At 33.1% G+C, this 15,321-nt stretch overlaps 1 protein-coding gene across 6 annotated transcripts in view; it reads left to right on the forward strand.

Moving 5' to 3' along the window:
* Positions 1 to 13,083, forward strand: part of LOC137614341 (striatin-3-like) — a 79,314-nt gene extending 66,231 nt beyond the window's left edge. For 5 of the 6 annotated variants that reach the window (XM_068344111.1, XM_068344112.1, XM_068344116.1 and 2 more), the window contains 4 exons: positions 224 to 391; positions 915 to 1,084; positions 1,833 to 1,998; positions 4,112 to 13,083. In XM_068344111.1, the coding sequence (XP_068200212.1) occupies positions 224 to 391; positions 915 to 1,084; positions 1,833 to 1,998; positions 4,112 to 4,281 (674 nt within the window). In that variant the 3' untranslated portion in view covers positions 4,282 to 13,083. Of the gene's footprint in view, positions 1 to 205; positions 392 to 914; positions 1,085 to 1,832; positions 1,999 to 4,111 lie in introns of all 6 variants that reach the window. The other variant, XM_068344113.1, reaches the window with a different exon arrangement.
* The last annotated feature ends 2,238 nt before the right edge of the window (positions 13,084 to 15,321 follow it).

Raw genomic sequence — 15,321 nt, forward strand, 5'->3', positions numbered from 1 at the left:
GGGTATGGTAGTTAAGTCAGTTAAATGACTACTGTATTTTTGATGGCCTCTGGCTGACTTTTTTTTTTTTTTTTTTTTTTTTTTTTTTTCAAAGTAAAATTAGATTTCTTCATGATGCATAAGGAATTATAGTGCATTAAATTATTTTATGAAATAAATGTTTACTTTTGTGCTACCCTGGAGATTTTGATGACCGTGGTGAAAGACGGTTTTTTCATTCCAGAACCCATTGTAGTTGGAGGCACGTTATCGGGTCATACTGATGCAGTTTGGGGCCTGACATTCCATTCACAGCGTAATCACCTCCTTTCGTGTGCGGCGGATTCGACTGTTAGGCTGTGGTCAACAGATGCACGTTCCCCTCTCCTATCCACTTACGCTGTTGAGAAAGGTAATTCTGAGTTGGTATTATAAGTTTTTTTTTCTTTTGGTAATGAAAGATATCAATATAATTTTATTTTTGAGGTTATATTCTCTGTTACAGTTGGTGTTAACCCTTTTACCCCCAAAGGACGTACTGGTACGTTTCACAAAACTCATCCCTTTACCCCCATGGACATACCGGTACGTCCTTGCAAAAAAATTCTATTTATATTTTTTTTTTTATATTTTTGATAATTTTTTGAGAAACTTCAGGCATTTTCCAAGAGATTGAGACCAACCTGACCTGTCTATGATGAAAATTAAGGCTGTTAGAGCAATTTGAAAAAAATATACTGCAAAATGTGCTTGAAAAAAGATAACCCCTGGGGGTTAATGGTTGGAAAATTCCAAATAGCCTGGGGGTAAAAGGGTTAAAGGGTATATATTTTATTTTTTGATTGCGTACAGTATTTTATTTTTTGATTGCGTACAGTATTTTATATCATTGTCTGTTTATAATTTCTGTTACTAACAATACTTTATTTTTTCAGATGGTGTTCCCACATCTGTAGACTTTGTTTACGAGTCCACAAACCAGTTTGTTTGCAGCTTTAACACAGCAAACTGTGTCATATTTGATATAGAGACGGGAAAGCCTGTTACTCGTCTTGACACGGAGCCAGACCAGGGCAGCAATTCTCTGAATAGACAAATTAATAGAGTAAGTATTCTGTAACTCATTTTCTCACCAACCGCTAACTATAGTATCAATTATATTTCTACTCAAGTTATGTTTGATGGTAAATATTTTCTCAATAGGTCTATAGTAACTTCTTTTTTGAGCTGTGTGTATTGTATTTAAAAGATTAAAGATAGACTGTTGTATTGCAAAAGAAGAACTGCTTTTAGAATAATTAGCTAGATTTATTATTGATTCATAAGTGAAGAGCTTGAAAAATAGTATCGTTATGTATGAATGTAGTCTGTTAAATCATTATCCGTTCGATAAAGATTATTGGAAGACATATTTTGAATAGGATTTTAGAAAAAAAAAAATCGTAAATCTGGGGCCAGATTAAGTAGTTTTGTTGATCTGTCAGGTCTTCAATATCAATTTTCTCATTGGATATTGTTTTGTTAGCCAAATGTTTTGGAGTGATTTGGAGTAGTGGAGATATTAGAATCGGTATGTGAGAGTTATTCCATGTTGCTATTGATGGAATGTTAATAAAAGCCAACACGGGGACTAGAGAGTTTTTTTATTAGTCTTGCATTATGATAATGGTTTTGAACTAGGAATGTCTGCAACATAGTTCTAGTTTAAGGCTGTAGACTGTTGACAGTAAGGTTGCATTGCCTTGCAGGAAGAAATGTCTAAAAAATGTAGCATTATACAGTATACTTAAAAGCAACATCAATCTAGGAAAAATAAAACAATACTGTGCTAAGCAAGTACCTTAATCCAACAGGTTGTGTCCCATCCCACCTTACCCTTAACCATTACCGGTCATGAAGATCGCCACATCCGATTTTGGGATAACAACAGTGGTCGTTTGGTGCAGTCGATGGTTGCTCACCTGGACTCTGTTACATCTCTAGCCGTTGACCCTAATGGTCTTTACCTCCTCTCGGGCAGTAAGTGTTAATGTCTCTTTTGTAATTATGTTGACTGTTCATAATGAATGCTGCTAATTACAGTCGTAAACATTTTGAATATTGATAATCAGGAAAATTTTGAATTGAAAAACCAGTGACCATGATTTTAGGATATGGTGACTTGGTTATGCAAGGTAGGGAATTTATTGCTTGCTAGGATCGCCTGAATATTTTGAATCTATAAAATTGTTGACACTTTATATTGGAAAAAATCATAATCTCACTTTTAGATTATTATAACCTAATCTAATGCAAAAGAACCAATTTGAATAGTACTCCTTCCTTATCCTTTGATTAGTAGAGGTGTCATATATTTTCTTAGTGTTTTTCAAGAGGATTTGGAGGAGTTTAGAAGAGGAGAAGAGGTTAATATATAATTAGGCTCAATGAAAAGTTAGTAAATTTGAAACAATTTAATGTTTCTCAATCTGATAAAGCAGAAGTGTTGGTGGATGATTTCTTTATAAATATTTTTAAGGATCCTTTTCACTGTTGTGGCAAGTGGAAGTTTCATGACTTGTCCCAAATTTTTATCTTACTAGAACACTGAGTGATAAGATAACATGTTGGTGTCATGTTTTACCATTGTAACTTGGAAAAATAGAAATACTTTTTCTGACAAACTTTCCAATAATAAATCTTGAAGAAATACCACATGCACAATATGCCACTTACATTTTTAATTATTTTAGACTTTAATTTTTATTGATCCCAGGTATTGAATAATTGAAGTAACTTCTTTAAATAAGATGTAATTCATTCATCCAAGAAAAGACCTTACAACCCAGTCCTCTGATAGTTCAGAATGTTAATTCATGGGTCTGTCTAAATCCTGTAGCCTATTAAATACAGTAACGATAAAAGCTTCAAGAATAAGATACAAAAATGTCAATTTTATGCAATTTGTTCCTTGGTTCATTTCCAAGAGAAAGAAATTTAATTATTTTTTTTAATTCTATATTATTGACAAAAGAAAGGCTAGTAATCTCTCGGTTTGTTTATCTCGCAAATTTAATAATTCAAGCTTCAGTCCCTAAGATACAATATCCCAAATATGTCTATCAAGAGCAGATTTGTTCTCCTTTTATTTGTAAGTACAGTACACAACATAGTTGTAAATTCTTTGGGTTTAGCACTGCAATAAAAATTCATTGGACAAAGTAGCAAAATTGCTGATCTTCCATATATGCTTTTACAGCATGTTATTGTTTTGAAAATACTGTACATCAATTGTGCTAGAACTTGAAACACAAATGCTAGACAAGGTCACTGTGCTGGATGCAGAGCGAGTCTTTAGTCACCCACACTCAGCAGTTAGTTCTGGAGTTAAATCAGATAAATTTTTATTTTCCGTAATTTTTCAATACTTATTAATTACAGACCTCGTGTCAGCCACATCAACTTGGTGATTTAGTAAAATTGTGATAATTTATATCTGATAATCCACATGGGCTTATCAGTAACTAAAACAATCTCCATCAAATATGTATTTGAACTGTTCCCCGCTAGACATGATGAGTTTTTCTCTATTTTTTAATTACTTTGATTAGAAAATTTAGCTGGCTACTAAGATATTCATTTTCTAAATGTAATATAAATGAATTTAGTCATTATACTTCTTGTTTCTTATGGTCAGTACAGTATGTTCATTGAGGTGAAAAGAGTTTTAAAGCTAATATTTGCCTTGGAAAGTTAGGAACACTTGTTTTAGGTTTCCGTGAATGGTTAGTTTACAGACTAAACTTTTTGGTTTTAAGTAATATTTATTCATATTTTTAAGGATTATGTAGGGGAGTTAATCACACAAATACAGTAAAGTACAAATTACCCCTCATAGTTTTACATTGTTCAGTTGAGATTCAGAAAACAAATGAGAGAATCTTTTACTCATTTTCAAAGCGGAATTGCTGCAAGCAGATTTCTTTAAATTCATAATTATTTTTAGCCTTCATAATCTATGTCAGATGTGTTATGTTTCAGTGATAGTTTACTCATTGCACAGTTTTATTTGAATCAGTTACTGAGTACAGTATTTATATTTAAAGATATTTTCAGCATTTTCTAATTATTGCATTTTACTTGAATTTTGCAGGCCATGACTGTAGTATTCGTTTATGGCAGCTAGATAGTAAGCAGTGTGTCCAGGAAATCACAGCCCATCGGAAGAAGTTTGACGAGAGCATATTCGATGTGGCTTTCCATCCTAGCAAACCATTCATCGCTAGTGCAGGAGCCGATGCCCTTGCCAAAGTGTTTGTTTGATTACAGACTCTTCACACATGGCACTGTCCTAAAATCCAACCCTTATGAAACTTAAAAATAAAAAAAGAATGGTGGAGCAGATTCCAGGGTTACTGAATTCTCTGAGTGCCTAAGGCACAAATCAAGGAGAATGAGACATGAATTTAGCAGTGATGACACTGATAAGTGTAATCAGTTTTAATTTAATTGACATCAGCTTCGTCGTCATTGAAAATAAAAGATCAAAATTGGAAACTGAATCTGAGGAAGTGCCCTTTTGGCCATCAAATTTCTCTTTAATAAAGGGATTTTGAACGTGTCCCTACTAACAAAAGTTCTTCAAGTGATATATGTAATATGAATATGAGATTTTATAAAAAGTAAAATCTATTTTTTAATATAAACCCATCAGTTCATCTATAGGTTACTTCATTAACACTTAATGATACAGTAACACAAACTAAATTCTGAGTATGGAGTATTTCAAAGAACACTCAGGTAGATGGTTAGTAGTGTCATGCTTTAAGTAACCATGTAAACAATAAACGGTAATCCGTTTATTGTAGATGGCGGAGGAAGAACCATTTGGCGCTTTAGTATCCCAGAAATATTTTTGTATATATGGGTGATCAGTGGAGGGTTGGTATCCCGGAATCAGCTCAAGCCATAATACTCCATCTGTAGCATATTCCACTCTAGAATCGATGTGGCTACAGATTTTACGGACGCAAGGATTTTGTAAATCCTCAATGGTGGTGAAATTATGTGCCCCCATTAGAAAAAATCCCAGCAATAGAGTTGGTGGTAAGTTAATCTGGTTTGTGGTACACTATTACCATTGCCTCAGTGATGCAAGAAGATAATGATGAGTGATGGAAAAGTGCTGTGGACCCTGTGCATTTCCGTTGTGTTGCAGGAACTACAGGGATGCAACAACTGACTCTATTTGTGCTTGGGGCCTCCTTAATATCAGCCGAGGCAACAATGATCGCTGGCTGGCTGTCTTAATCAGGCCAATACAATGCTCGACTAGTCTTTAAAAATGGGTTAACATGGAGTTTCCCTGTCTGGCTTGCACACAGACTCCAATCATGGGATGGTTTACATTCTTTATATTTATCTGTAAATATGACAATTTACTTCTTGCTCATCTTAGTAGCCATATGTATATACCAAATATTGTATGGAAAATAATTCTAATGTTTGAAAGAAAAAACAAAATTACCAAGTTCACAAAGGGTAATGAAGCCCTTTGTACATTGTATTACCATCTTTATAATCTTTTACTCCCACAGCATCCTTAAACCAATCAGAGTGTTTAGGTGTCCCTGTTGATTTATGGTGTCCTGTTGACCAGGATATAGCCTTGAGGTTTTCCCCCCTCTCATTATTAAAATGGTTCACATTGTTGTACCCTCAAGCAAGCAAGTTCTGTATGATTTACTCTTAATTTGTTGAGTAGTAGTTGAAAATACAAATCTAAATTGCTTTCACATGAGTGTGTTAAAAGTTACAAAATCCTTTGATAACCATCATTCTAGATTCTAAACTTAATCTCCTTTTTAAGGATGTGAAATAGGTAAACAAACTAGCAAATTAGGAAGTTCCGTAAAGGTAGTTTAGACTGACGTAAACTCATGCTGTAGAGAGCAGATTGCTTGATATCTGAAAAGTTTGAGACCTAGGTGATGCGCATTGAAACTTTGCTAGCTTTGTCACACTCAAGTTTTTACATTAAGCTAACAGACTTGAAGGAATTTTATATCACTTGTGTAATAATTTGTATATTTTAGAAACTTTATTTTAAACTGATACATTATTTTCCAACCAAAATTTGGCTAAATCTACTACCCTCATTACAGTCTTAACATTACATTTCTTTCATTTTTTTGTGATGATATCAGAGATTTCAATACAACTGCAAATTATACTATTCTTTTCAGAGAGATGGATCATAAAAGTTTATGTGCAAAAAGTAAATAGGTGGGGAGGTTATGTACTTAAAAAAACTTTCTTGATGGAATGGCAATATTTCACCTCATCAAATTTTTGGTGTAATTGAGAGGTTAACAAATATTGACATGGTTGAGCCTGACCTCATTTTATCTATATTCTACAAAAACTAAATTTATTTTAATGGATGTCTCTTGGGTTTTCTTTGAGTGATCCTATTTTCCCACTTGTCTTTTCTACAAAGGTTCATTCTTTTAAAGTTTTGTTTTTCCATTTATTTATTAATTTTATTTGCTATCTGGGTTATACAAGATTATGCAAAGCTTGTGCATTTTTACCCACATGTGAGAGGTTTTTCATGGTCATGAATAATCAGCTAGTTAATGTAAATAAATTTTTAATTGGGGGTGTTAAAATATTCTTATTAATTGCTTATTTTAAAATATGCACAAAATCTGCAGGTTAAACAAAGAGGAAGTAAGGATTCGGGGGCTATATATGATATTTACGTAATTTAATTAATTTAAAACTGGGCGTTAAAGGTAGTTCAGGTGTGGGATTGTTAAATTGTTATTGTTAAATTTTTTTATGAAGGAAAATAATTTAATTTATCGTTGGCTGGACCATTTATGACGGCTTTGTGTTTTGGACTTGATTAATTGTACTTCTGGTAAATTGGTGACGGCTTTAATAGTGTGTTAATAATGTACAACTTTTTGCTTACTAAAGTGATTTTCTTTAACTTAATGTCATCCTTAGATACTCTCTTCCCTCTCTTTTCCTATTTAATTCGGTTTGGTGGGCTTTCAAGCATCTTGAGATTTAAATGCTTTGGATGTTGATAGTTAAAATCATTGGAGGTTTAAAGGAGAATAGGTGAGGACTTCATAAGTTAATTATAGGGGTTTGTTTGGAAAGGTTAAGGTTATAATTTACTATTAATTATAAAAAGTCACCAAAGTTTGGTGTCAATTTTCATGAAATATACCACTGACTGTATCTCCATGAAAAAAGTTATTGATAATTTATAATTATCTTAGCCTTGTATTTCGAGTGCATAAGGATCTAGTGAAAAGATTAAAGAACCTACAATCTGCTTATCCAGTATTTATAGACAAAACCACAATCTTGTAGAGATTGCTGCTGATTTTAAGTTGACTTCGTTGGACAACAGAATAGGGAGCAGAAGTTTAGGGGTCGTCTTTTTTTTTTTTTTTTTTTTTTTTTTTTTTTTTTTTCCTGAAGATGCATAGTAGAAAGCCCATTGGGATTTGAATGACCAGTTAGACTAGCTGATTATGAGTCTTTTAAATTAAAAGTTTCACCTAAGATGCTTTAGCCTCCATCTTTTAGATAATTATATGGCACCAACTTTTTTTTTCTCCTGATATCCAACAAACTTCAAGGATTAATTTGTTGGTTTGGTAGGTGAAAAGGGGAACTACCTATAAATAGTTTAGGGGATAGGAAAATAGAACGACATTAAACCAAGACATCCTTATTTGATGATGATTTTGATGCAATGAAATTTACCGTTCTGTATTGCTGGAGCACATAATTACTAAATTATAGTCTGCGGTAGGATTAAGAATTGATGACTGCTTCCTGTAGAAATTTTAAATGCATTTTATTATTAAAATCATAAGGTTCGAACAAAACTGTAGCACCCTTAAATTTTCCTTGAAAGACCTTAGAGCACTTGCAGAAACTATCCCCCTTCACTTTGCTATTTTTAAATTTTAAAGTACAGTACACCATCTTTTGCACAAGCCCATTCTCTGTAAATTATCTGAAATTTCTGTGGTGAGATTGCTTGTGGAATTTTACGAGCCTGAATTATCAACATTGCAGTTTTTGTCATTCTTATCGCTATTGCCTCTGTAGGTGGTTTCCTTGGACATTTACAGATATGCAAATCATATTTTTCAGAACTATTTTTGTAATGCAGGTATTATATTGCACTATGATGTTTATATAAAACCATCTCTCACATTTTGAATTATCTGGTTTGTAGGTAGCTCACAAGTATTTTTTTTTTTTTAATGTACACTACAGAGCTTCTTTTCTTTTAAACTCTTGGATTCCCCTCAATGGATATATGTTTCCCTTGACCAACGTGTAAATAATGATATATGAAAAGACAGTTGTAAACTATTGCTGCCATGTCTTGGAATAATGCAAATAAGCAGGCAAGAGGTCATATGTATATATCGTATTACAGTATGTACAAATGTTTTTATTTTTAGCCATGTATGGTCATTCATGTATATATGTAAATGGGTATATTAAGTGACCCATACTTTAGAATCTTTGACAAATAAGAAATCACTAGTGAGTTGTTGACATCCTAAAGTAACATGACCCTTTTAGAGCGTAGAGGTCTCTCTCTCTCTCTCTCATCAAATTCTTTGAAGATTTACAAAGTGTTTCGGGGATTCCCATTGGTGTACGATGTTTTGTGTATTTGTTGGATTTATATTTTTAATTGGCATCCGTTGTATAAAAGGTATATTCTGCAATGCTTCAAATGGAATATATTGGTTTCTGATTTCATCACAGATTGTTGAAAGCAATTCTTTTCAGTTTTCCCCCATTCTTCTCATGAACTTTTGGACATCTTTTTCATTTATACGGATTTCCCCATTACTGGCCGGGGTTCCTTCTTCCAAAGCTTGTCATTAGATATGTAAACCCCCATGTTAATTTATATTAGAATTATTGATAAGTACTTCTCTTACCTATACATGCTTATTAAGTAAAGTGTTGAACTTTTTCTAACAACGTGAAAAGCGTGAACGTACGAGGGAGCTGTAAATTAATATAAATACTGTATCTGGTATGTGTAATTTATTAATATTATTTTCTTTTTATGAAGCAACAGAAGGTCCAGGAATGGTGCCTCCTCATGATACTCCTTCCTATATATATTTTTTTTTTTACTTATACTCAATGACTGACACTTGTGATCCAAATGGCAGTACTAGGTTTTAGTGCTGGGTGTTAATAGTATCAGTTACCAGGATGTAATTTGCTTTTTATATTCGAGTGTTCATGTGAATGTATAAATGAAGTGTAACAATGTCACTTACGTACGCCTGGAGACATGGAAAACTATATAAGGCAAACTTAAGCAACCTTGAATGATAATTGAAGCTCGTTTTCTCAGTTTACTAGAAATACTTGGTCGCCTTTACTTTTAGGAGGTATTACTTGGTCAACTATGGAATTGATATGTTATTCCATTGCATACTTTGTTCCCCAGAAGCTGATATAAGCAAAACAAGTCAGGAATTTTTTAAAAATAAGTTGTCTGCAGTAATGTAGCTGTTTGGTGATGTCATATTCATCTCTGAAGCCTTAATTTCTAGGTAAATTTCACGCCACTGTGATAAGGATTGCAAAGACCTGTCGTGTAAGAATTGATGTGGGAATTTACTCTAGGTCATATCACAGTATTTATAATAGTAACCAAGTAAAAGCTTGTTCACTTGAATGATGCTGTCATGGATCTGTTTTACATGGTCATCTATAATTTCAACTGAAAGAGGTTTTGCTGTTCCAGAGGGGGTGGCTGTTTTATTCCAAGCTTCTATTGAAAGTTCCCGCTTTGTTTTAAATATTCTAAATAAGGGAAGTTAGTCACTATATACAAAAGAATTTTTTCATTTAGTAAATTCTTTATACTAAGTTAAATTTGTTTTTTTATATAAACAGCTTTCACTTGTGACTAGCAAATAACATGTTTTAGAAGTTGGCTTGACAAACTAAACAGTTCATGAATTTATTTTATATTCATTATCGTGATGGAAACAAGTATTTGCCCTACAAGACAAATCCTTTGTACTTTATCCATTATACTCAAAACATTGGGGTTTGCAAGGCTCAATCCAGTATTGGTCTCATTTTTCTGTCACAGGCGGAAAAGATGAAGGTAAATGATAGTAGACCAGCATTTATGTTACACAAATGAGTGCCTATAGTTATTAGTGTGTTACAAGCTAACTTGCAGTTTTGATGATACTCGGTTTGAATAAAGGAAGTGCTGTTTACTTGTAAGAGTAATTGGTCAAGGAATGTGTGCTATAGCCTGTGATTTCTTTAGTAAGTAGAAACAGTATGTTGGCAATATATCGTCTTTGCTATTGAAGCTCTTCATATATTTTGCTGTGGGATTCTGCTTATAATGCTCATAACTTCAATGTCATTAGGTGATAGTAAATATTTGGTAAATTTTTATTTACAAGTTTTTCTAGGGAGAATCGTCACATTAGATTTTGAAAGAAAATACTAAACGCATGTATTGGGTGATATGGCTAATTTTTTTAAGCAGAATAGTGTGTAAGTAATTTTTCTCTTTTGCAAGACTTTTCCATTGGGGTACTGTAGATACTTTATAGTCTTTTAGTAATTTCTTAGATCTTCCCAATTTTTTGTTCCACCTTTAGGAAATACACCATGTATAACAGTATCTGTGCATCTTCACTTCAATACAATATTTTACCTGGATCATAAATTTTATCACAATATAAAAGTTTCTTCATTGTTGTTTTTACTACCATATAGTATACTGTTATTTATTCTTTAGCCAATTAATTATGCTTACTTTCAAAGCAAAAAAAAAAAAGTCAAAATATTAGAAATTCTTATATTACTAAACAAGAATTAGATTTTAGTAACTTCATGTTGAATTACTATGTGGTAGATTAGAGGATTCCATAATTTTTAAATCCACAGGTGTTTCTTGTTTCCAGATTATAAAGACTTTATTGTGGATTCAGACAATTTAGTTAGCAAATTTTTGCCATAATGAAGTGTTTCGTAAACTTCAATTTGCCTTTAAATCAAACATTTATGGCCATGTGAAGACAGTAGGTATGCATTATGTAAATGAAAAGAATAAAACAATTTTGTTGCAAATCCATGCCTTATAAGACCCATTTTGTGACAAACACTGGTGCAGTGTAAACTGTTTTGTTTACTTGGATCAATTATTTGTTCTGGAATTATATTTGAAAGCTTCCCTTGTTTTAGAGAAAGGTGATATTACTGTCCAGAAGTGTACCACTTTTGTGAGGCTTCCTTTACCCTTAGCAGTCTGCCTTGAAATCAATAGATTATAGTTGTATCTGATGGAAATCTTCTGTTGACTCTTGGTTTATAGTTAGGTTATTAACTCCAGTAACAGGTGGTGCAATATTGATTTCTCTACATTAAGGCAACTGTCATGAATAGTTAGGTTTTCCGTAAAGTTGATTGAAGTGCACTTTAATTTTGTCAGTGTGGTCTCGGTCATTTCTTTGATAAATCAGGTAGCCATCTTGGGATTTTAATAGACTTCTAGGATGTAAGTTCTGCTTTGTATGAATGTTTTCTCTACAATCTCCTGGTAATTGTTGCCTTACTCCGAGGTGAACCACTAGAAGCTCTGATGCCTGTGTGTTTTGTGTGTATGTTCCTACAATTTTTTCTACTTCACTGATTGTGTATTGTTTCAAACTCATCTTTTTAGCCTTACAGATACACTGCTTTTATGCATGCATACCATTGTATAGTTTTGTATACATAAATATATTATTTTCTGCCAGGATTGAGAATTGGAATGAGTTGCAACTTATTTTTGGTAGCATTTTCCATAGAATTCAAGGTTGAGCCTTGGTATGTCTCGCATGAAAGCAATGTCATTGTTCGTGTGAATTGAATTGTGTAACATGATTGATACTATACTTTTGTTTCTTTATGCTACTTACCATGTTAATTTATTATAGAGATATTTTAAGTGTTTGATTACTTTTTATATTTTTTGTACATAATGTATATTAATGATTAGTTAATGAGCAAACATTTAGTGTGGAATACCGTGGAGTGATATTTGGTCTTGAATTTTATCTTTTGAGAAACTGATCCTATTATGTGTGAGTCAGTAATTTGAGAATCTCAGATCATTGTCAATTGCAGCTCATCATCATCATCACGACGATTTTTCCGTTCCTCATGCTGTTAATCGTTGAAAGTTAGAACTTATTACAGAAACAGTTATCTTTAAAGTAAACTTCCCTTTGAATCTGAGGCAAGCAGTAGTATTTTTTACATGTATGCCTGCAGTTCAAAAGATTTTACCGTGTTATTCATCGCCAGACTCATAAATATTTTTTGAAATGTCACTCTTCCCCCATATTCATTGGTCAGTGAATGTCATGTGGCAATGGAACACTGTCCTTGTATCCTATATTTCTGTGTGTTTCTTTGCTTCTCTTTAATCATTTGGTGAGTAATAATTCATAGGTAATCCAGTTGACTGATGCACCATTTAGTGTCGTATGAGATGAGTAGTTTGAGCACTTGTATGTTACGTATTTCTTTTTATACATGGTTTAAAGCACACTTTCCTTCAAGGAAATGTTCTTTATGTTGATGAATATTTATATAATGTAGCAATATATTTATCTCCTATATTTAGGTGATTTGTTTCTTACTTGGGAGGCACCTATTTCTGGATCCTATTTTGCCGAGTGGCGAGCCATCTTGAATCTTGAGGGTCTTGATGCTTCAAGTTCAGATTCCCTCGCCATCTCATCTCTCCTGTACGTAGCCTTGTACATGTGTAATAGAAAAAAAAGAAAAACAGTAGGTCTGGACTATTAGCTTGTTTTGTGGAATTCAGTTACACTTACTGATGCTTTATTGGTTTTTTCTGCCATATTTTTTAGGATGGAGTAACGAGAGTTCATTGTCTCCAGGACCTGCATATGCAAGTTCTACGAAAGAACTTTTTATTTCTCACAAATTGTATTTATTTTAGTTCAGGACTACTGCTTGTATCTTAGTGACAGTAAATAATGTAAGAGAAAACAAACTTTGTGTATTTTAGAATCTGTGTTTGATTTGCCTTGACTTGGTATAATTTTTATGGATGTTTTAGCAGCACATGACCTCTTGAAATTGTTTTTGTGTTGCTCAAAATATGACTATTAGAATACGGTACATGAAATCTTTGTTTCCTTTTTGGTATGATTTTTCTTTTATACATACACTACTGTATTGTCATCAAAGAAGGCTCAGACTGTATAATGTCAAAAAACTACTACAGTAATAAATTTTTTCCGCAGAAATTTTACACAGCTAGTGGTTAAAATTTTTCCAGATGATGGCAGGATATATACAGACAAAAGACAAGTCGGGAATATTGGACACACGAGGACAGTCCTCATGTTATTAAAGTGGGCTTGATGAGACCACATTGAGCCGTTGAAGTATTTGTTCTTGATTAAATAAACAAAGTTGAGCAGTAATAGAGGCCAAAGGAAACATGGAAATCAAGATCCTTGAAGCAGTGGAGCAGACCTTAAAGGGATGTTCCACTTGCAGTGTAGCATATTAAGTCGGTAGTGAAGTGGTAACTACCTACGGGTCTTCTCAATAAATTTATTTTATCCCTTTAAAGAATTATGGAGCCAAGTATTTTTTCACATTTAAAGAAATCTTCAACTGATTATTATAGTCCTTTTAAGAGGCTTAAAGTTTACTCATGAGTTCCAGAGGCAAGTGATAGGACAATGTCTTAGACACCAGTCATACAGTGTACATATGATTAGTAACCAATCAATCTCTACCCAAGCAATGGTTGTTAATGACTTGCCTAGTAAACTTATAGGCTACACTCATCTGTAGCACAGTGTTTGTTAGGTTTGCCTGTGATTTTTGGCAAGAGAGGAGCGTCAATGGAATTACAAAGTTTTACAGTATTGATCTGACCAAACACTACCCCTGTTCACTGCAGGACCAACATCCTTCAAAGATGAAAATATAGTATGTACTGCTTGGCCATGGTGTGTGTACTTGTTCACTGGCAAAGTAGAAAATCTGTCTACATACTCGGTTGAACCTTTTTGCTCAAGTTTTTGTTTGTTTCAGTCCAGTCCAATAACATAGTCATGATGAGCAGCAAAATTAGAATTAAATAAAAAAAAAAGTCAATAAAATATATTTGCTACACTTGCGAAGAATTGCAAGGGAACCCACGTAATGATTTTACTTTGAACTGCCTGATGCCTATGAATTAACTATGAAAAGTAAAAGTACACAAGAATGGACTACAAAACGGATTTTGAGCGAAGCGAAAAATCTATTTTCGGCTAGTAAAAGTACACAAGAATGGACTACAAATGGTTTTAACAGTTGTTATTTTTTCTTTAAAAATTTATCCATGCAGAAAACATTTCATATTGAGCAAAACCAGAAAATCAAGTCATTCTGTATTTAAAACTGTTAACATGTTACTTCTGGAATTGTGTGCCTAATAATATAGTCATTCATTCCTAGCAACATTTATGAGCAATACAACGAGAAAGTTTGTTCGTTGCATTCTCTTGTGTAACATTTTATCAAGTTTTCTGGGTTTAATATTATAACTCATTGCACTAACATGCAGAATTTCGATTATGTATAAATATCTTGTACACTAGCCTAGTAATTTTGTGTGAATATTTTGTCAACGGTATTGAGACTAGCTCTTTGGAAATTTTAAATAGTTCTCAAATAATTCGTTTCAATGCTCAATATGTTGGCCTAGCGCTGTATAAAATAAGGTACGGTACTGATAAAATATGGTTTTAAAAGTGCCTTTTGGTGAAATATCAGTAGTTAGGGATTATCTTAAGTTGCTGTCATTCAGCGACAAAATCTCGCATTCTGAAAAATCTTTGAGAGGCTATCGGCTATCATATTCTTTTCTCTTTTATGAACTATCTTCGGATTATAATTTTGTAATTCTAAACTCCAACATATGAGATGTTTGTTCTGATTCTTTAATCTCGCCATATAAACTAACATTGTCATCAGTATACACAGTTAAAACAGGACTATTATTATTACTTGCTAAGCTGCAACCCTAATTGGAAAAGCAGGATGCTATAATCCTAAGGGCTCCAACAAGGAAAAGTAGCACAGTGAGGAAAGGAAAAAAAGAAAAGTACATTCATACGTACATAATTCTCATTATTGCAAGGATGAAACTAAACTAAACTAAATTCCTTCTCAATAGTTGAATAATTTTCCTGAACTAAATTGTTTCTTTGAATAGTATGCAACAAGACGACTAGTATGCCAGTA

Source organism: Palaemon carinicauda, chromosome 20, assembly GCF_036898095.1.
Source record: "Palaemon carinicauda isolate YSFRI2023 chromosome 20, ASM3689809v2, whole genome shotgun sequence".
NCBI lineage: Eukaryota > Metazoa > Arthropoda > Malacostraca > Decapoda > Palaemonidae > Palaemon > Palaemon carinicauda.